The 20,870-nt window shown below is 46.4% G+C and overlaps 1 protein-coding gene across 1 annotated transcript in view; it reads right to left on the reverse strand.

Annotated features, from left to right (window-relative positions):
* Positions 1–373: 373 nt before the first annotated feature.
* Positions 374–20,870, reverse strand: part of LOC134965919 (fibroblast growth factor receptor-like) — a 34,450-nt gene continuing 13,953 nt past the window's right edge. The window contains exons 5-7 of the mRNA XM_063942319.1: positions 20,350–20,443; positions 4,291–4,390; positions 374–3,434 (exon numbers count right to left, since the gene is read on the reverse strand). Coding sequence (XP_063798389.1) covers positions 3,252–3,434; positions 4,291–4,390; positions 20,350–20,443 — 377 coding nt within the window. The 3' untranslated portion in view covers positions 374–3,251. The remainder of the gene's footprint in view (positions 3,435–4,290; positions 4,391–20,349; positions 20,444–20,870) is intronic.

Below are 20,870 nucleotides of genomic sequence, written 5' to 3' on the forward strand. Positions count from 1 at the left end.
TGTGCATCAGGGAGCAGCACCACGGTGGCACAAATTACATCTTTATAACCCCTGACTTAGCCGAAAGTATGGTCTGTATGGTTATATTATACATTTTTATTGGTGCAAGCATAAAAAATGTTCCTCTGCATTACAGCTTAGCAGTAACTGACTATTATAAACACTCAGCGTAAAAATAATAATCATCATCATTATAATAAATATGTAGGTATTAATATTTGAAAATAGCTTTAAGGGACATCTCACAGCTGAGCGTCACATCTGAGCGTATAATGCTGGGAACAAAGGAATCTTTCAATAATACAAATCTCCATTCAGGCCCAAATGTAATAGCCTGTGAATTGCGGGCAGGAGCGAGCTGTCCCTGATGTAGGCGCTAGATTTAAAGCATCAATTGTTTTATTTATTTAAAACCAGTTTGGTTTTTGATTTAAAACAAATGACTTCTTTAAAACTAGCGGCTGTATTGTCAAAATGACCTCGACATGTTGGAAAACTCATTAATTCAATAGAGATGTGTGCACATACGACTGTCCTCAAATCGCACAAATTGCCCCATTGGGCGTGGGAGGGACTTTGTGACTAAGCTGCACCATAGGGGTTATTCCGAGTTGGTCGTAGCTGTGCTGCTGCGATCATCTTCCCTGACATGCGGGGGGACGCCCAGCACAGGGCTAGTCCACCCTGCATGTCAGTGCCGCCCCCCCCCTTCCCCGCACAAATACAAAAGCATCGCACAGCGGCGATGCTTTTGTATTTGAGGAGTAACTCCCGGCCAGCGCAGCTCCTGCAGCTGGCCGGGAGTTACTTGTCGCTGCCACTGGCCGCAGCAGCCGGGTGAGATGTCACGCAGCCGCCGAGGCCCACCCCCCAAACGGTCCGGCCACGCCTATGTTGGTTGAGCCGTGCCCCCTTAACGGCAGCTTGCGACCGCCTCTGCCTGTCAATCAGGCAGAGGCGATCGCTACTGAACGTCGGCCTTCGGCCATCCGGCATGCGCCGGCGCACTGCTGCGCCGGTGCATGCGCAATTCCGACCCGATCGCTGCGCTCTGATAAACTGCAGGGAGCGATCAGGTCGGAATGACCCCCTATGTGTCCCCCACACACTTTTTCACAAAATATACATCCTATTTGCATCAGTTCTGCAACAAAAGTGGCGCAGACATCGCATGCAGCTGATATGCCCGACTAAGACATTAACGGGTATGGGACTCAGGGTCGGCAGTGTCTAGGTCAACACCCAACAGTGACTAGGTCAACATTAGAAATAGGTCGACATGAACAAGATCGACATGTAAAAAGGTTGACATGAGTATTTCAAGGTTTTTTTCTGCCGTTTTCTTCGTAAAGTGACCGGGAACCCCAATTAGTGCACCATGCTCCCTCGCATGGCGAGTTACCGTTCCCAATCATAGTCCACGTTGATCGTAAATTATGAAAAAGTTAAAAAAGGAGAAAAAAAGTGGAAAACTCGCGTCGACTTTTTTTTGCATGTCGACATTGTTCAGGTCGACCTAATGGTCGTGTTGACCTATTTCTAGTGTCAACCTAATCACTGTTGACCAATGGATGTCGACGTAGTGGGTGTTGACCTAAGTGGTGTCGACCCAGAGTCCAGATACCGACATTAAAATGGGTAAAAAGGCAAAAGACTGGGGTCCATGACAAATGAGATGCACCAGGCATCGTTCTACGCGTTATTGGGCTTCACCTGCAACTCTATACCAATTCCTGTGACAATGTGACAAAAATACTAATCCTAAGTGCCTAGGGCACTACAATGAAAAAGTATGAAAGTTCAGGAATCGGTAACCATGGCGGATTGTCTAAGGGTCTAATTCAGACCTGATCGCTCTTCTGTGAATTTGCAGAGGTTTGCGATCGGATAGTCATTGCCCAGACAGAGTAAAAAACCCGCCTGTGCAAGTCTGCATACGCCGTGCGAAAAGCTTTGCAAACGCCGGTCAGCTGCAAATCCGTTTGCAACTCACTCACCATCTAATGGTTTTTCCAGTCTGGGCAGTCTGTTTGTAGCCCAGGACTTACTCCTACAGTGCTATAGAATCAGGCTGATCAGGCCGGAGCTGACGTCACACACCCGCCATGAAAACGCTCAGGCTCCGGAACGCCTGCATTATTCCTGACACTACCAGAAAACTGCCAGTTACCACCCACAAACGTTCTCTTCCTGTCAATCAGTCTGCGTTTGGCCTCACGCCTGCGCATTACAGTTCATACGCATGTGCAGTCATTCAATAATCGTCCGCTGTGTGATATCGCACAACCGCGATCAGGTCTGAATTTGTCCCTAAGTCGCATCAGGTGCCTTGTGTCATGTGACACAAAAAGGTAGGAGTACACATACAGTACTGTATATCATTTTAAAGTATGTTCCTCATTTAGAAATTGAATACTGTACAGTAATATAAGGTAGTAGGTTCTGTCACAAAGGGGGGTATCCAATTAAGTGCGCTAAGGTTTTGGCTGATAAAAACAGGCTATTATCGAGATTTTAGCCCGATGGTCATTTTTCAGGCTATCTAATTATAGCCCGTTTTTATCGGCAGAAAAATGTCCCATATCCGGCCAATAATGGAATCCAGGATAAATTCCCAGGTCATCATGGATTAAGCTTCATGCACATAATTCTCAATAAGTGCTGGGTATTGGGGCTAATTTGATAGCCTGGCGAATCCATTAGATGATCCATTAAATGATCGCGGCTAATTGGATACCACCCAAGAACTGAAGGCATGCACAGTACAGTATATGAGTCAATCCTGAATGACGGAGGAGAAGGACTATAGGACTGATGCAGTGTTGAATTAAATTTGGGTATATGTTTCTTCCAAACTAAGTGCATGGAACGTATGTGTTTAATCGGCCACATGCAGAGCTGTAGGCATCTTGCGGTACGTTCCCCCACTACAGTATGTGCATTATTGGTTTCCTACATTTATCGCCATCGCCAGGGCAGACTTACAGCACATCTGGGTCTGCATAGCCTGCAGTTCTGTAGGCATCTGCATAGCCTGCAGTTCTGTAGGCACGCCCTCACTAAACCTTGCTTACATGAAAAGTAAACGCCCTGTTACAGTCCAGTTGCTCTTCTTTGGTAGTAAATGTCAATGTGATAGAAATGTTTATGGCTCTGCATCACCCATACTTGTGCAGCTCAGCCTTTGGCGCATGTGCAGAGCAAAAGCCCAAGCGATGCGCTCCGCAAACAGGCAGATGTTCAACTCTGCATCAACCATTGTGAGTGGTGGGTTCCTGGCTCTGTTTCAGCTTTATCTCTGCATAGTCCGTGTTTGGTTGGCTGGAGGAGATTCTGGAAGGAGCAGCGGTGAAGGTTATGGTGGAGTAATGCAGCTCCTCTTGGGCAGCTGTCATGTTCTTTGAATCCACTTGTGTGCTTGTATCATTGTCCTCCTAAGCAAAAGATGATAAATTAGAAATTAAAATTTCTTACACTCAATACCAGTGATAACCTCAGACATTATTGTATGACATTGTTTTTCATAGTATTTGGCCCACAAATACATTGTTACATACATCTAAGAAAAATATCCAAAATACGACCATATCTTACACAAGACACTGCAAATACTCTAATCCATGCTCTCATTCTATCTCAAATTGATTATTGCAATTGTCTTCTTACTAGTCTTATCAAAAATAGGCTCTCACCACTACAATCCATTCTGGGCTGCACCCACTCTGTGGAATTCCCTCCCATGCACAATAAGAGTCACATCTAGTCTCCAAACCTTCAAGTGTTCCCTGAAAAATCACCTCTTCATACACAAAGTACCGAACAAGAGAAGCAGTTTGTATCGGCATTTGCATAAACTCCAAAAATCCACCAATCTGCATGCTGACAGCCATTCATTCTCTGGCTGCAGGCTGGGAGGCATGTAAATAATGCTGCAATCTGATTGGTAGATAGATCCAAGCATCCACCAATCAGCATGCTGACAGCCACTCACTGTCTGGCTGCAGGCTGGAAGGCAGGTAGAGAATGCTGCCTGGACATTCTGTGTAATTTACAATCCGAGCAGCCAGGCAGCATTCTCTACCTACCTACCAACAAACTCCAGAGGCACAAGTACAGTGGACAAATGGTCCCGAGCCAGCCTGCCCCTGCTTAGAGGTCCCTAGAATCGTGGGTCCCTGGGCAGCTGCTCAGTGAGCCCATACATTAAGATGGCATGGATCCATACTACTCAGAATCAGCCCCAAAGTGTGACTTATGGTACACATTATAAATTCCATCAACTCCACTCACCTGAGACCTTTCTGGAATTTTCATGACATTCATGTACAACTGGCTGGGATCATCTATTGCATCTGGTCCTTCCCTGGGATCAGATTGTGCTTTCCGCTTCCTACCAATAACAGGGACGGTGCATAAGAACGTATCAATGATCAGTAGAATGTATTTCTGCCATTGTCTTGTCAGGTAGCCAAAATTACAGTCACTAGGTTTAAGACGGTATCCGGTGTTTAGGTCGACCACTATTGGTTGACATGCATTAGGTCGACATGATCATTAGGTCAACGTGGTTGCAAGGCCGACATGGCAAATGTCGACACAAGAAAAGGTCCAGATGAGTTTTTCAATTTTTTTTATTTTTTTTATTTTTTCATACTTTTATCCACATGGACTACAATTGGGAATAGTAATAGTAAGTGAAGTGAGCCATGCACTAATTGGGGTTCCCGGTCACCTTACTAAGAAAGAAAACCCCAAAAATACCTCATGTCGACATTTGTCCATGTCAACAAAATCCATGTCGACCTACTGTAATTACCGTGTCAACCTAGTCACTATTGACCAATAGTGGTAAACGTAATGACTGTCAACCTAGTTACAGTCCACCCAACGATCCACACCCTTTTAAGATGATGATACATTGCTGTAAAATTGCAAGTTTTATTTCTCGTGAATGGATCTTATCTTTTTCTCAATTTCCTTCTGAATACAGTCCTAATAAAACTATCCCTATATTTGGCACAATGACTTAGACCTTGTTTATTCAGGTTAAAAAACTGACATTATTTAAAATTGTGTTTATTGAGTAAAGCTTATTAAGTGCAATCGTTTATTTTGTGTACCACACTGCATTAATGTTTGTCTTATAGCTACGACAGTAGGATTACTAAATAAGAAAAGGAAACAGTGAGATTTTACAGTAGCCTATTCATTTTACAAAGTCTATTTGTAATAATGTAACACATTATTAAATAAGGGGAATATGGTAATATATTACCAGGCAGGATTTAGTTTCTGTAAATAATTGTTACCTAAGATTAACTCTGTAAATCATATATAGTAGTAATATAGGCAATGTACACAGGAAATTAATTGTAAATAAAAGTGATAGGGTGATATTCAAGTGTTGATATACAAAAATACCTAAGATTAACTCTGTAAAGCATATACAGTAGTAATATAGGCAATGTACACAGGAAATGTATTGTAAATAAAAGTGATAGGGTGATATTCACGTGTTGATATACAAAAATACTGTGGGACAGATTTATTAAGCTCGCTGAAGTGATAAAGTGGAAGGTGATAAAGGACCAGCCAATCAGATCCTTACTGCCATGTCACAGGCTGGGTTTAAAAATGTCAGTTAGGAGCTGACTGGCCGGTGCTTTATCACCTTCCAATTTATCACTTCACTGAGCTTAATAAATCTGCCCCTCTGTTTTAATGCTGATGTAAATTGTTTAGAATATCTAAAAAACAAAGAGAAACTTAAACCGTTTTAACCTAAGCAAAGTAACCTGCTTAAACTTCCTTCCAGGGGTCATTGGAGAGTAAACAATACATAATACAGAAGAACTCTTTTTCCAAGTTTCTATTTACTGTGTCTAGGTAAGTGAGAACCCTGCCTCTCTGCTGTGGTGTGGAGAAAAGGATGAAATGATATTGCAGCTGAGGACAGTGAGAGTGGTCTCTCCTTCATCCCGCCACAAACAAGTACAAGTTGAGTCTCCCATATCCAAAATTCTTGGGACCAGAAATATTTTGGATTTCAGATTTTTCCATATTTTAAGAAATGTGCATAACGTAATGAGATATCTTGGGGATGGGGCACAAGTTTAAATATGAAATGCATTTATGTTTCATGTACACCTTATACACAAAGCCTGAAGACCATTTTTACTAATTGTGTGAATGAAACAACGTTTGTGTACATTTAACCATCAGAAGGTAAAGGTGCCACTATCTCAGTTGCGCAAACATTTTTAGGATTTCGGAATATTTTAGATATATGTAGGATTTTTAAGGGGCGTAAATATGTGTGTGCGTGGGTGTGTACTTTTTAATTACTTTCACTTGCAGCTTCCGCCCCCTTTTTGAAGCCCAGCATCTTCTATCTGCCCCTGTCTCCTACCCTGACCACTTCTGTCACTAATGCCTATACAACATGCATGTACTCAATTTGAGAGCTCTTTGATATTCAGTCACACTGTCCTTTATTACATTTCAAAATGCTAACATACCCGGGATTCGAACCCATTGCCTGTGGCACTGCAGTCAGACAATCTATTCATTGAGCTATATGCCCTTGCATAGAAAGCTAGAGAATTCTATTTGAAACTTAGCTTGTATTTTGTGAAAAAATTATCAGCATTGCGGCTGTGCAGATCTATGTAGTGTGTGGCTGCAAGAGATTGGATGTGTGGCTGCATACTACATAGTTCTGCTCAATTGCAATGCTTTTTTTTTTATTTTTTTATTTACAAAGTACCAGTAGCTTCGTATAGTGTTCATAGTTTTTATGCAGGATCAAATACATCAGTGACTAGGGTGTTTGATTAGAATGTAATAGGTTATAGGTTTGAATCCTGGGTATGGCAGTATATTGAAATGTGTTATTTAATAAAGGGTATTGTAACTGAATAACAATGAGAACTTGAGTTAAGTGCATGAATGAGGTATAAAGAAGATTTGTGTCTGTGGCCGGAGAGACAAGCCAGCCACACGTGTAATGGTGTCTGCGGCACTGAAGGGGTTAACCCTCGTGCCCAGCGCCATGTTGCGGACTGTTTAAAAGTTTGTTGAATGATGTGTTTTAACATGTCATATGTAGTGCTCTGTGCACCATTGCAGGAAGACATGTTTAAATGTATTTATTTTATATTCAAGACAGGCTTGGTGTATATTTAAAGGGAAACACGTGTTTAAATGAAATGTATTTAAAGGAAAAAATGCAGTTACTTTAGATGTCTGAAAAGGCATCTCTTATCCTCTGGAAATAGGAAGGGGCATGCTAATGGCTCCGTGCTAGCAGAAAGGTGTGAAGGACAATACCTTTTGATGTGTAAGTTCCTTAGAGAGAGGTGCTAATCACTGGGTTTATGGGCTTGGAACTTGTTTCATGTACCTGATTTAATTGACATACGAACGACCTATGCAGGAAGGAAGACTGTTTGTATTGTAGCCATTCCTGTTGTAATCTTAAACACTGGGATTGCCTGGAGATGTGAATGACCAGAAACATCTGTATTTTGAAGATATGTGATAAATTTATCAATAGTGAATGTTAATCTGATACCAAACGTTGTCTGGGTGACAGGAAGGAGGATATTGTTTTATTGCACTTATATCCTTGTAAAATGTAATTTATTGGTATTTTGTGAAATAACCTGATTGGTTGGAGAAGACAGGGAGGGCTTACCCCCCTGTGGTACTGTGTGGAAAACTGACATAAAAAGGAGACCTGCGTGCCTCCAGAGTTGTAGTTGTACCATCTTTATTCTGCTGGAACATCTTGCTGTATGCTGTTGCCCCTAGCAATAGGGAAGAGTTCTCTTTAGAACTATATTTGAGCAAATAAACATCATTGCCTCAAGAAGATTGCTTCATCTTGTGACCAACAGGGTTAGGCCAAACCTAGCCCCGTCCTCCGGCTGTCCAGGGAAGCACCTAACGTCTCCAAGCTCCGCCTTCCGCCAGCTACCGGTAGAGGCCTAGCAAGTGGCTAGTGGGGATTCGTCAGCACCACACAGCTGTGGTAAGGCAGTGCGTCGGCACATACAGAGCAGAACCGTGGTTCCAAACGCCACGGCAGGTTAGGAGTTTGGTGGTGGCAGCGAGAACCCGCCCACAGCGTAGTGGGTGGAGTCAGTAACAGGCGGTTACTGACGGTAAGCGGGAATCCCCTATGTGGTCAGGCCTCGTGCGGCTTGACCTTCCATTCTGTGCGCAGTCGACGGGACGCGGCAAGCGGCGAGTGCTTCCGTACGGTACCGTCCTGTCACAGAAATTGGTGGCATAGTGGTGGGATAATCCCAGGCGGCTTTTCATCACCTGATTGGAGAAGCCGAGTTACTCAGGAGAGGAGTAACTGCAGCGCAGGAGAACGCACAAGATGGCGGAATTCAGCGGAATGTCCAAGGAGGATCTGGAGATCGTATGCCAGGGGAAGGGTGTGGATATCCCTTCCAACGCGTCCAGAAGCGTCATGAAGGCGGCGCTCAGGAGCTGGGAGGAGTCTCATCGGGCGGAGGTGGAAAGCACTGACAGCGTCAGCATCGCAGAGGACGGCCCAACAGTGGACCTTCGTAAGGAACCGGTGAGAACCACAAACCCCGCCCTCTCTCACAGCAGCAATGTTTCCCAGCAATCCCTAGCAGGGCCAGGATCCCAACGTCCCAGGGGGGGCGGCCCGGATACCCTAGCAGATCGGCTAGCGGAATTGGGGGAAAAGGCAACGGAGCAAGAGCGATTGATCATCATCCAGATGTGGCGTGATGAGCGGGCACCACAGGCCGTGGTACCTCGGGAGCCGTTGTCAGTTGTTGTACACAGATCAGGACGTATTCAGTTTGCCAAGTTTGCAGACAGTGATGGGGACATTGATGGACATTTACAAGTTTTTGAAAGGACTTGCAAACTACACGATCTACCCAAGTCAGAGTGGGTGAGACACCTTGTGCCCACTCTGCATGGAGAGGCCTTGGAGGCCTATCGAGGAGTGGCCACGGAGGACTGTGGGGATTACGATGAAGTCGCGAAGGCCCTCCTCCAGCGATTCTTCATCACTCCGGAGTCTTACAGGAAGAAGTTCAGAGACTTGCCCAAGAATCCTAGCAGCACCCATGGGCAGTTCGCCACCCAGCTGCGGCAGTACGTGGTGAAGTGGGTGAAGGATTCGGAAGCCACTACATGGGACGCACTCATCGACCTGATCTGCAGGGAGCAGTTCTACCGCAGGTGCGCCCAAGAAGTGAAGGAGTGGGTGCTAGATCGGGAGCCACCCAGCTTAAAAATGGCTGCCCAATTAGCCGACAAATATGTGGCAATTCGGCCACGGGGACAGAAGTGCCCCGCCAGCAGCCAGCTCCAACAGACTGTACCACCAAGGGGACCCCCCTCTTCAGCTCATCACCCCCAAAGACAAGCATCTTCCAACCCGGGTGCTCTTGGCCAGCAACCGCACCGCAGCGTCCCCGCAACTGATCAGAGATCATCGGTGCCACGACTGGAGAAGCAGTGCTACGGCTGTGGGAAAATCGGACATCTGAGGATAACTTGTCCTGCATCCCAAGCATCCCAGACTCGTGCCCCAAATCCGAGTGCTGGAGCCCGGCTCGCTTGTTTGACGAGAGGAGATGAGCCTACAGAGACTGTTCCCCCTCCAGTCAGTCCGATGGAGTGTGGCGAGAGACAGGTGCACTCTGCGGAGAGAGTCACCTGCATGGCCAAACAGCCCCTACACAACATGTGGAGGCACCTGCAGCCAGTCCACGTGGGACCTCTGCAGGGAGAAGGCCTAAGAGACTCTGGGGCCTCAATCACTGTGGTGAGCCCCCACCTTATAGATCCTGCTGCAGTATTGCAGGGTCGCACTGCCACAGTCACCCTGGCAGAAGGAACAGAAAAAGCGGTTCCCATGGCAAGAGTCTACCTTGACTGGGGAGCTGGACCAGAGTTGCGAGAAGTTGCCGTCATGGATGGTCTCCCAACTGATGTGGTCCTAGGAAATGATCTGGGTGGTGGGATCGTCACTACGTTTGTTGGCGCCATTCCCCGGAGTCAAGTTCCAAAACCACCGTTGACATCAGCTACTCCAGCACAGCCCAGCCCAGAGGAAAAGACTACAGCTGCTAGACAACTGCCAGCACAGCCAACCACAGCATCAACCAGCCCAGAGGGAAAGATTACAGCGGCTAGATCAGCACATCGACCCCGCATGCCTTTTGCCTCTGGTATGCCTACGTCCCCTAGCAACGCAGAGGATGTCGGTTCCAGCTCGTGTGATCCTGTGGGGGTGCCCAATGATGCTCCTGACCCAAGTGGTTTGCCAACTCCGGCGGTGAGTATGAGAAACCACACTGACTTTTCCATGACTGACCCCTACCAGACTGACCCTAGTAGTCCCCACCTAGATCCCCCTGTAGAGTGTCCCAATTTAGGAGAGATTGAGGGCCACAGGCAGGAGTTTAGGGAGGCGCAACTCTCTGACCCATCCCCGAAAGGCATGAGGCACCACTCTGGCAGCGGCCTTGACAGGGTTGGGGCGGGGAGTTTGACCTTGCGGGAAGGGTTAAGGTACAGGGTAGCCAGGAAAGTGGGAGGGGATAGACCAGATAGGGAATGTGTCCAACTGGTCCCCTCAGGGCACTTTCCTGTGCAACCGGTGTCGGTTGCCAGCGAAACCCCTTTGGACAGTAACCCGGAGACAGACCGTACCCTGAAGTGCCTGACAGAGAGCTTACCCTGGTCTGGAATGTCGGATGACGCCCAGACCAAATGTAAGGCTGGTGCCATGTGTTGGCAGCTGAGGCACTCCGGCGTTTGTGTTGTCTCTGGGCCTCTGCCCATAGGAGAACCCTTGCAGCAAGTTGCTGTGGACATAGCAGGTCCCCTGCCTGTGCGCAGTAGATCGGGGAAGACACGCAGCCTCCCTCTAGTGGATGCCACACAGGATCCAGAGGCTGGTGGTCTGGCCGCCATCACTGTGGCACAGGTAGCGGACGAGGAGGAAGGAGTAGGCCTAGGTGACAGGGTAGGTTTCCCGAGTCATAGGTCGACAGAAGAGGATTTGAGGGCAGGTCTGACAGTTAGGGCAGACAGTTGCCAGATAGGTATGACGAAGGTGCAGTGCCTGGGGCACCATGTGGGAGGAGACAGGGGTAGGCCCAACCCAGAGGGGGTGGAGGCAACCAGAGGCTGTCCCCGACCCACATCACCCAGACAGGTACTGACCTTAGGACCTGTAAGGCCCTACGGACATGTTGTCATTGACTTTAGTCCTGTAGTGAACCCCTTGACAGAGATGGCTAGGAAGGGCATTCCCAAGTCAGTGGACTTTGCACCCGCTTGCGAGTTGGCATTCCAGTCATTGAAGGAGGCTTGGGTACCCGCTCCAGTGCTGATGGCGCACATTTTTGACCAGGACTGTGTGTTACGAACTATTGCGCCACTGCACGGACTGGGAGCTGTACAGAGCCAGAAAGAGCCATATGGGCAGGAGCACCCTGTGGCCTGGTTGAGCAGTATACTGCTATTGTGGGAGGTGGGGTATGCCACGATTGGGACACCTTGGGTGGCACTTGTTTGTAATCGGCCCCCCACCGTGGTGACTTACCACCTACCCGTTAGGTGGCGGCAACCTACCTTGGGGAAATTGGACAGACTTTTGTGGTGGAGCCTTGCACTTGGACTTCAGGTGGACTATTGGAACATTGTGCACCCACGAAGAGAGGCCCACTGCACTATGGATGAACTGTCTAGGCCGGAGCCTACACACCCTAGGTAGCATCCCCTTCAACACAAGGGACTGCGGGACCAGGACCCAAATCGTTGGGACATGGGTCCCTGGTTGACCCGCTTGAATGGGGGGGAAGGAATGTGGCCGGAGAGACAAGCCAGCCACACGTTTAATGGTGTCTGCGGCACTGAAGGGGCTAACCCTCGTGCCCAGCGCCATGTTGCGGACTGTTTAAAAGTTTGTTGAATGATGTGTTTTAACATGTCATATGTAGTGCTCTGTGCACCATTGCAGGAAGACATGTTTAAATGTATTTATTTTATATTCAAGACAGGCTTGGTGTATATTTAAAGGGAAACACGTGTTTAAATGAAATGTATTTAAAGGAAAAAATGCAGTTACTTTAGATGTCTGAAAAGGCATCTCTTATCCTCTGGAAATAGGAAGGGGCATGCTAATGGCTCCGTGCTAGCAGAAAGGTGTGAAGGACAATACCTTTTGATGTGTAAGTTCCTTAGAGAGAGATGCTAATCACTGGGTTTATGGGCTTGGAACTTGTTTCATGTACCTGATTTAATTGACATACGAACGACCTATGCAGGAAGGAAGACTGTTTGTATTGTAGCCATTCCTGTTGTAATCTTAAACACTGGGATTGCCTGGAGATGTGAATGACCAGAAACATCTGTATTTTGAAGATATGTGATAAATTTATCAATAGTGAATGTTAATCTGATACCAAACGTTGTCTGGGTGACAGAAAGGAGGATATTGTTTTATTGCACTTATATCCTTGTAAAATGTAATTTATTGGTATTTTGTGAAATAACCTGATTGGTTGGAGAAGACAGGGAGGGCTTACCCCCCTGTGGTACTGTGTGGAAAACTGACATAAAAAGGAGACCTGCGTGCCTCCAGAGTTGTAGTTGTACCATCTTTATTCTGCTGGAACATCAGGCTGTATGCTGTTGCCCCTAGCAATAGGGAAGAGTTCTCTTTAGAACTATATTTGAGCAAATAAACATCATTGCCTCAAGAAGATTGCTTCATCTTGTGACCAACAGGGTTAGGCCAAACCTAGCCCCGTCCTCCGGCTGTCCAGGGAAGCACCTAACGTCTCCAAGCTCCGCCTTCCGCCAGCTACCGGTAGAGGCCTAGCAAGTGGCTAGTGGGGATTCGTCAGCACCACACAGCTGTGGTAAGGCAGTGCGTCGGCACATACAGAGCAGAACCGTGGTTCCAAACGCCACGGCAGGTTAGGAGTTTGGTGGTGGCAGCGAGAACCCGCCCACAGCGTAGTGGGTGGAGTCAGTAACAGGCGGTTACTGACGGTAAGCGGGAATCCCCTATGTGGTCAGGCCTCGTGCGGCTTGACCTTCCATTCTGTGCGCAGTCGACGGGACGCGGCAAGCGGCGAGTGCTTCCGTACGGTACCGTCCTGTCACAGTGTCCAAATCCATTTTCTTGCAGTGGTCTATAAATTTGTGTGTATTATACAATATAATGTGGTAGCGTGAGCTTTCTCTGGAATCAATCATGTCATGCCCCTTCCCCACGAGGCATGTGCCTTATGTACCTATTGAAAAAATGGGGAAAGGGGAGGGGGGGCACCAATTCTCTCTCTGTCACAGGGCACCAAAAAGTCCTGTTCCGGGACTAGGATTTTTGAATACGAAAGACTCAACCTGTAATAACGGATCTGTAAGTAGATCCTTTAAACAGAAGCATCTGCCTCTCTATATGACCATGTCACACAATCTGTATTATCATATATTATCATTCCTTTTGAATTATATTTACAAAATATAAGGGGACCTTGTCTTCAAGCTTTTGCAAGCTGCCATCTAACCGATGGTAAATACAATAAACTTCATACTGTGGCTTTGGAATACAAAATAAAGTGGCGTAGATTTTTTTTTTTAAGTAATTGTGTTCTAAAATAAGTGAAAAATATGCAAACAAATTTATTTCTTGTCTTTAAATATAAATCTTGACTCTTGCTAATGTCAAGTACAAAAACAACAGCATTTTAATCCAGTCTGTTAAAAAGGAGCATCTTAGCATGTGTTCACCAGCCTAGGACAATACAGGAAGAAGGAATGTTATAGATATGGAATATTGGGGGTCATTCTGACCCGATCGCTTGCTGCAGTTTGTCGCAGTGCAGCGATCGGGTCGGAACTGCGCATGCGTCAGCGCCGCAGTGCGCCGGCACATGGCAGCCACGTTGCCTAGCTATCGCCTCTGAGGCAGAGGTGGTCGCTGGGTGGGAGGGGGCTGGATGGTGGCGTTAAGCCAACGTTTAGGGGAAGCGGTCCGGCTAACGCAGGTGTGGCCGGACCGTTGGGGGGGGCGGGCCGCGGCGGCTGAGTGACGTCACACGCAGCCGCTGCAGGCTGTGGAGTGAAGAGTAGCTCCTGGGCAGCACGCTAAAGCTGCGCTGCCCGGGAGCTACTCTTGAAGTGCAAAGGCATCGCCGCTGTGCGATGCCTTTGCACTTCTGCGGGTGAAGGGCCAGCACTGACATGTGGGGCGTACTAGCCCTGTGCTGGGCGTCCCCCCACATGTCAGTGTGAATGATCGTAGCTGTGCTAAATTTAGCACAGCTACGATCAACTCGGAATGACCCCCATTAGTTGATATTTATTTGGTTAATCTGCTTTCCATGCCCTGTGATTGGCTTGAATCCCCAGTGGACATAAATTAACAAATCATTATGGATATACTGTACTTCATGACTTTGGCTGGAATTCAGAAGCAGGCAGATCTATTTGCAAATGTTTGGTAGTATTCCATAGCTATAATCAATGTTTTGCTGATAATGTTTTTGGAATCAGGGAAATTTGAAATTGATGAGTTTATGAGAACAGCATAGTGTCTGGAGTCAGTGCTTCTCGTTATGTTGCCAAACAACTTAATTAAATTTAATATCTGGGGTCACTCTGTAGTTTATCAATAATTCATTTTTGTGATATCTATCAATTAAGTCAAAACATTTTTACATGATGAGATTTGATATACAGTTGTATTAAAAGGAATCTGATTTTTATAACTCCTGGAAATGGCTGAAAGGCTAAATATATATTTCCATTCCGTATAATAAAATACAGAACACTGGTTTTTCTAAGGTGCTAATTGGTAAAATTCCTAAGAAATATATTTTTATTAATTTATATAGTTAATCAGAAAATAACTCATGTCGACATGAGAATGCTGACGTTCATTATTGTGTCTAACCCATTTATATGTCAACATAATGAACTGTCAACAAACCGTCCCTGGTGGTCTAGTGGCTTCTTACCTTCACCTGGCTGCAGCATCAGCTCCAGCATCTTCTTCTGGGACCTGGTGGTGGTGTGAGAGCCACTCCGGGCAGACTTTCAATGCTGCAGCGTTCCGATGAGTATTTCTCCCTTTATCCCTATCCCTTTGCCTTAACCTTCCCCCTGCAGCCTAACCCTAGCCCTCCTGGAGGCGCCTAACCCTCCTCCTGCAGCCTAACCCTAACCATCGCCATGCAGGCTAGCTCTAACCTTCCTGACGGAGCCTAACCCTAACTCTCCTCCTGCAGCCTAACCCTAACCATCGCCATGCAGGCTAGCTCTAACCTTCCTGACGGAGCCTAACCCTAACTCTCCTCCTGCAGCCTAACCCTAACCATCGCCATGCAGGCTAGCTCTAACCTTCCTGACGGAGCCTAACCCTCCTCCTGCAGCCTAACCATCGCCATGCAGGCTAGCTCTAACCTTCCTGACGGAGCCTAACCCTAACTCTCCTCCTGCAGCCTAACCCTAACCATCGCCATGCAGGCTAGCTCTAACCTTCCTGACGGAGCCTAACCCTAACTCTCCTCCTGCAGCCTAACCCTAACCATCGCCATGCAGGCTAGCTCTAACCTTCCTGACGGAGCCTAACCCTCCTCCTGCAGCCTAACCATCGCCATGCAGGCTAGCTCTAACCTTCCTGACGGAGCCTAACCCTAACTCTCCTCCTGCAGCCTAACCCTAACCATCGCCATGCAGGCTAGCTCTTACCTTCCTGACGGAGCCTAACCCTAACCCTCCTCCTGCAGCCTAACCCTAACCATCGCCATGCAGGCTAGCTCTAACCTTCCTGACGGAGCCTAACCCTAACCATCGCCCTGCAGCCTAACTGTAATCCTCCTGGTGGCACCTTACCCTAACCCTCCTCCTGCACCCTAACCCTAACCATCGCCCTGCAGCCTATCTGTAATCCTCCTGGTGGCATCTAACCCTAACCCTCCTGACAGCATAACCATAACCCTTGCGACAGAGCCTAACCATAAAAGTCGGCATCCTAAAGTTGACATTACAGATGTTGACAATGTGAACTTGTTGGTTGACAGCTTGAGGATGTTGACTTAGTGCCTGTAGACACTGAACCATTCAACGTTCTGATGTTTACATTGTGGCGTTGACCTTATGAACGTTGAGATGGTTCGTGTCGATGATTTGACCGGATGCCCATCTGTCTCAAGTTTGTCTCATGACATCAGTTTCTCTCCAAACGCTCTGTACACCCCAAATCCCAAAATCTTTTCTGGTTTTGAATAGAGATGAGCGCCTGAAATTTTTCGGGTTTTGTGTTTTGGTTTTGGGTTCGGTTCCGCGGCCGTGTTTTGGGTTCGAACGCGTTTTGGCAAAACCTCACCGAATTTTTTTTGTCGGATTCGGGTGTGTTTTGGATTCGGGTGTTTTTTTCCAAAAACACTAAAAAACAGCTTAAATCATAGAATTTGGGGGTCATTTTGATCCCAAAGTATTATTAACCTCAAAAACCATAATTTACACTCATTTTCAGTCTATTCTGAATACCTCACACCTCACAATATTATTTTTAGTCCTAAAATTTGCACCGAGGTCGCTGTGTGAGTAAGATAAGCGACCCTAGTGGCCGACACAAACACCGGGCCCATCTAGGAGTGGCACTGCAGTGTCACGCAGGATGTCCCTTCCAAAAAACCCTCCCCAAACAGCACATGACGCAAAGAAAAAAAGAGGCGCAATGAGGTAGCTGTGTGAGTAAGATTAGCGACCCTAGTGGCCGACACAAACACCGGGCCCATCTAGGAGTGGCACTGCAGTGTCACGCAGGATGGCCCTTCCAAAAAACCCTCCCCAAACAGCACATGACGCAAAGAAAAAAAGAGGCGCAATGAGGTAGCTGTGTGAGTAAGATTAGCGACCCTAGTGGCCGACACAAACACCGGGCCCATCTAGGAGTGGCACTGCAGTGTCACGCAGGATGGCCCTTCCAAAAAACCCTCCCCAAACAGCACATGACGCAAAGAAAAAAAGAGGCGCAATGAGGTAGCTGACTGTGTGAGTAAGATTAGCGACCCTAGTGGCCGACACAAACACCGGGCCCATCTAGGAGTGGCACTGCAGTGTCACGCAGGATGTCCCTTCCAAAAAACCCTCCCCAAACAGCACATGACGCAAAGAAAAAAAGAGGCGCAATGAGGTAGCTGTGTGAGTAAGATTAGCGACCCTAGTGGCCGACACAAACACCGGGCCCATCTAGGAGTGGCACTGCAGTGTCACGCAGGATGGCCCTTCCAAAAAACCCTCCCCAAACAGCACATGACGCAAAGAAAAAAAGAGGCGCAATGAGGTAGCTGTGTGAGTAAGATTAGCGACCTTTTTTTACTGATATTTGGTGTTTTGGTTTTGACATGCTCTGTACTATGCCATTGGGCATCGGCCTTGGCAGACGACGTTGCTGGCATTTCATCGTCTCGGCCATGACTAGTGGCAGCAGCTTCAGCACGAGGTGGAAGTGGATCTTGATCTTTCCCTAATTTTGGAACCTCAACATTTTTGTTCTCCATATTTTAATAGGCACAACTAAAAGGCACCTCAGGTAAACAATGGAGATGGATGGATTGGATACTAGTATACAATTATGGACGGGCTGCCGAGTGCCGACACAGAGGTAGCCACAGCCGTGAACTACCGCACTGTACTGTGTCTGCTGCTAATATATAGACTGGTTGATAAAGAGATAGTATACTCGTAACTAGTATGTATGTATAAAGAAAGAAAAAAAAAACACGGTTAGGTCACTGGTATATACAATTATGGACGGGCTGCCGAGTGCCGACACAGAGGTAGCCACAGCCGTGAACTACCGCACTGTACTGTGTCTGCTGCTAATATATAGACTGGTTGATAAAGAGACAGTATACTCGTAACTAGTATGTATGTATAAAGAAAGAAAAAAAAACCACGGTTAGGTCACTGGTATATACAATTATGGACGGGCTGCCGAGTGCCGACACAGAGGTAGCCACAGCCGTGAACTACCGCACTGTACTGTGTCTGCTGCTAATATATAGACTGGTTGATAAAGAGATAGTATACTCGTAACTAGTATGTATGTATAAAGAAAGAAAAAAAAACCACGGTTAGGTCACTGGTATATACAATTATGGACGGGCTGCCGAGTGCCGACACAGAGGTAGCCACAGCCGTGAACTACCGCACTGTACTGTGTCTGCTGCTAATATATAGACTGGTTGATAAAGAGATAGTATACTCGTAACTAGTATGTATGTATAAAGAAAGAAAAAAAAACCACGGTTAGGTCACTGGTATATACAATTATGGACGGGCTGCCGAGTGCCGACACAGAGGTAGCCACAGCCGTGAACTACCGCACTGTACTGTGTCTGCTGCTAATATATAGACTGGTTGATAAAGAGATAGTATACTCGTAACTAGTATGTATGTATAAAGAAAGAAAAAAAAACCACGGTTAGGTGGTATATACAATTATGGACGGGCTGCCGAGTGCCGACACAGAGGTAGCCACAGCCGTGAACTACCGCACTGTACTGTGTCTGCTGCTAATATATAGACTGGTTGATAAAGAGATAGTATACTCGTAACTAGTATGTATGTATAAAGAAAGAAAAAAAAACCACGGTTAGGTCACTGGTATATACAATTATGGACGGGCTGCCGAGTGCCGACACAGAGGTAGCCACAGCCGTGAACTACCGCACTGTACTGTGTCTGCTGCTAATATAGACTGGTTGATAAAGAGATAGTATACTACTAATATTATATACTGGTGGTCAGGTCACTGGTCACTAGTCACACTGGCAGTGGCACTCCTGCAGCAAAAGTGTGCACTGTTTAATTTTAATATAATATTATGTACTCCTGGCTCCTGCTATAACCTATAACTGGCACTGCAGTAGTGCTCCCCAGTCTCCCCCACAATTATAAGCTGTGTGAGCTGAGCAGTCAGACAGATATATAATATATATAGATGATGCAGCACACTGGCCTGAGCCTGAGCAGTGCACACAGATATGGTATGTGACTGAGTCACTGTGTGCTGTGTATCGCTTTTTTCAGGCAGAGAACGGATTATAAATAAAAGTGGTGGTCACTGGTCACTATCAGCAAAACTCTGCACTGTACACTACTGAGTACTCCTCCTAATGCTCCCCAAAATTAGTAAATCAAGTGTCTAAACGGAGAGGACGCCAGCCACGTCCTCTCCCTATCAATCTCAATGCACGTGTGAAAATGGCGGCGACGCGCGGCTCCTTATATAGAATCCGAGTCTCGCGATAGAATCCGAGCCTCGCGAGAATCCGACAGCGTCATGATGACGTTCGGGCGCGCTCGGGTTAACCGAGCAAGGCGGGAAGATCCGAGTCGCTCGGACCCGTGAAAAAAAACATGAAGTTCTGGCGGGTTCGGATTCAGAGAAACCGAACCCGCTCATCTCTAGTTTTGAACCCATTTATTGAATGCAATACACAGAATTTCTCTTATCTACGTTCTTAAATTGCTGACTTTGGGGCAGATGTATTAACCCGGAGAAGGAATAAAGGAGTAATAAACCAGTGATAAATACAAGGTGATAACGCACCAGCCAATCATTACAGGTTTGAAAAATGACAGTTAGGAGCTGATTGGCTGGTGCGTTATCACCTTTCACTTATCACTTCTTTATCACTTCTCCAGGCTCAATACATCTGCCCCATTATTCTTTACACACATACAGTACAAATACTCGACCGGGTCACTTTATTATGACCACCTCCTACATGTGACGTCGGCAGCGTGTAGCCCATGAAGTACATCACGTGTCGTGCGCTGTCTTGGTGGGTATATAAGGTGTGTGATAGGCCGTCTGCACACATATCACTCGTTGCTGTCATGGATGAAAGGGGAGATTTATCTGAGTTGCAAAAAGGGATGATTATCTGTTTCGGGCCAAGGGTGGCGGTATTTCTGACACAGCGCAGTTTGTGAACTGTCCGCGTGCTGCTGCGGTGAAGGTGTATCGTGACAGGATAGATGGCACCATTGTGAATAACTGACGTGGAAACTGCAGAGCACCACATGCCATTGATGTGAGAGGTGAACATCGGCTACGAAGGTGCGTGAGAGCCGACCGACGCACTACAGTGGAGCAGCTCATTGTCAAAATAACCTGGGGGCTACCAGACGTGTCTAGCTGCTGTCCGTGCTGCACACGTCGGTTACTCTGGCTATTACCTGGCGGCCATAATAATGTGACGTGACCGTGTATAACCATGTTACAAGTAGCAAACACTGCATAGGAATTCTTACTTTGTAAATAATTTCAACAAAAGAAGGGCAGCGAGAACAATGCTGATTCCACATATCATTCCGATCATTATATCACGGATTTTGGATGTAATATCTACAAAACAAAGGTAACAAATTACACATTTGTAATTGATTTTCTCTCCAATGTCATTCCCAGGCAAGAGGCATCATGTGCATGGGAACTGGGACCAGAGGTCCAGACATGGACTTCCAGTTACAGATAATAATAATAATAATAATAATAATAATAATAATAATAATAATAATAATAATAATAATAACAATAATAATAATAATAATAATAATAATAATAATAAAATGAATAATAATAATTCATATTAAAAAGAATTAGAAAAATTATTTAAAAACAATAACATAATTGCAAGAGATTATTTTGTCAGATGGACAACCATGGCTAATGCTATCCTGTGACAGTTATATTTTCATTGGGATGGTTTGTAGGAGTTCTTCAGCAAAGATTATCCCCTTCAATCCCAGCGACAGTCGTCCAGGTGCATTGT

Source organism: Pseudophryne corroboree, chromosome 10 (genome assembly GCF_028390025.1).
Source record: "Pseudophryne corroboree isolate aPseCor3 chromosome 10, aPseCor3.hap2, whole genome shotgun sequence".
Classification (NCBI taxonomy): Eukaryota; Metazoa; Chordata; class Amphibia; order Anura; family Myobatrachidae; genus Pseudophryne; species Pseudophryne corroboree.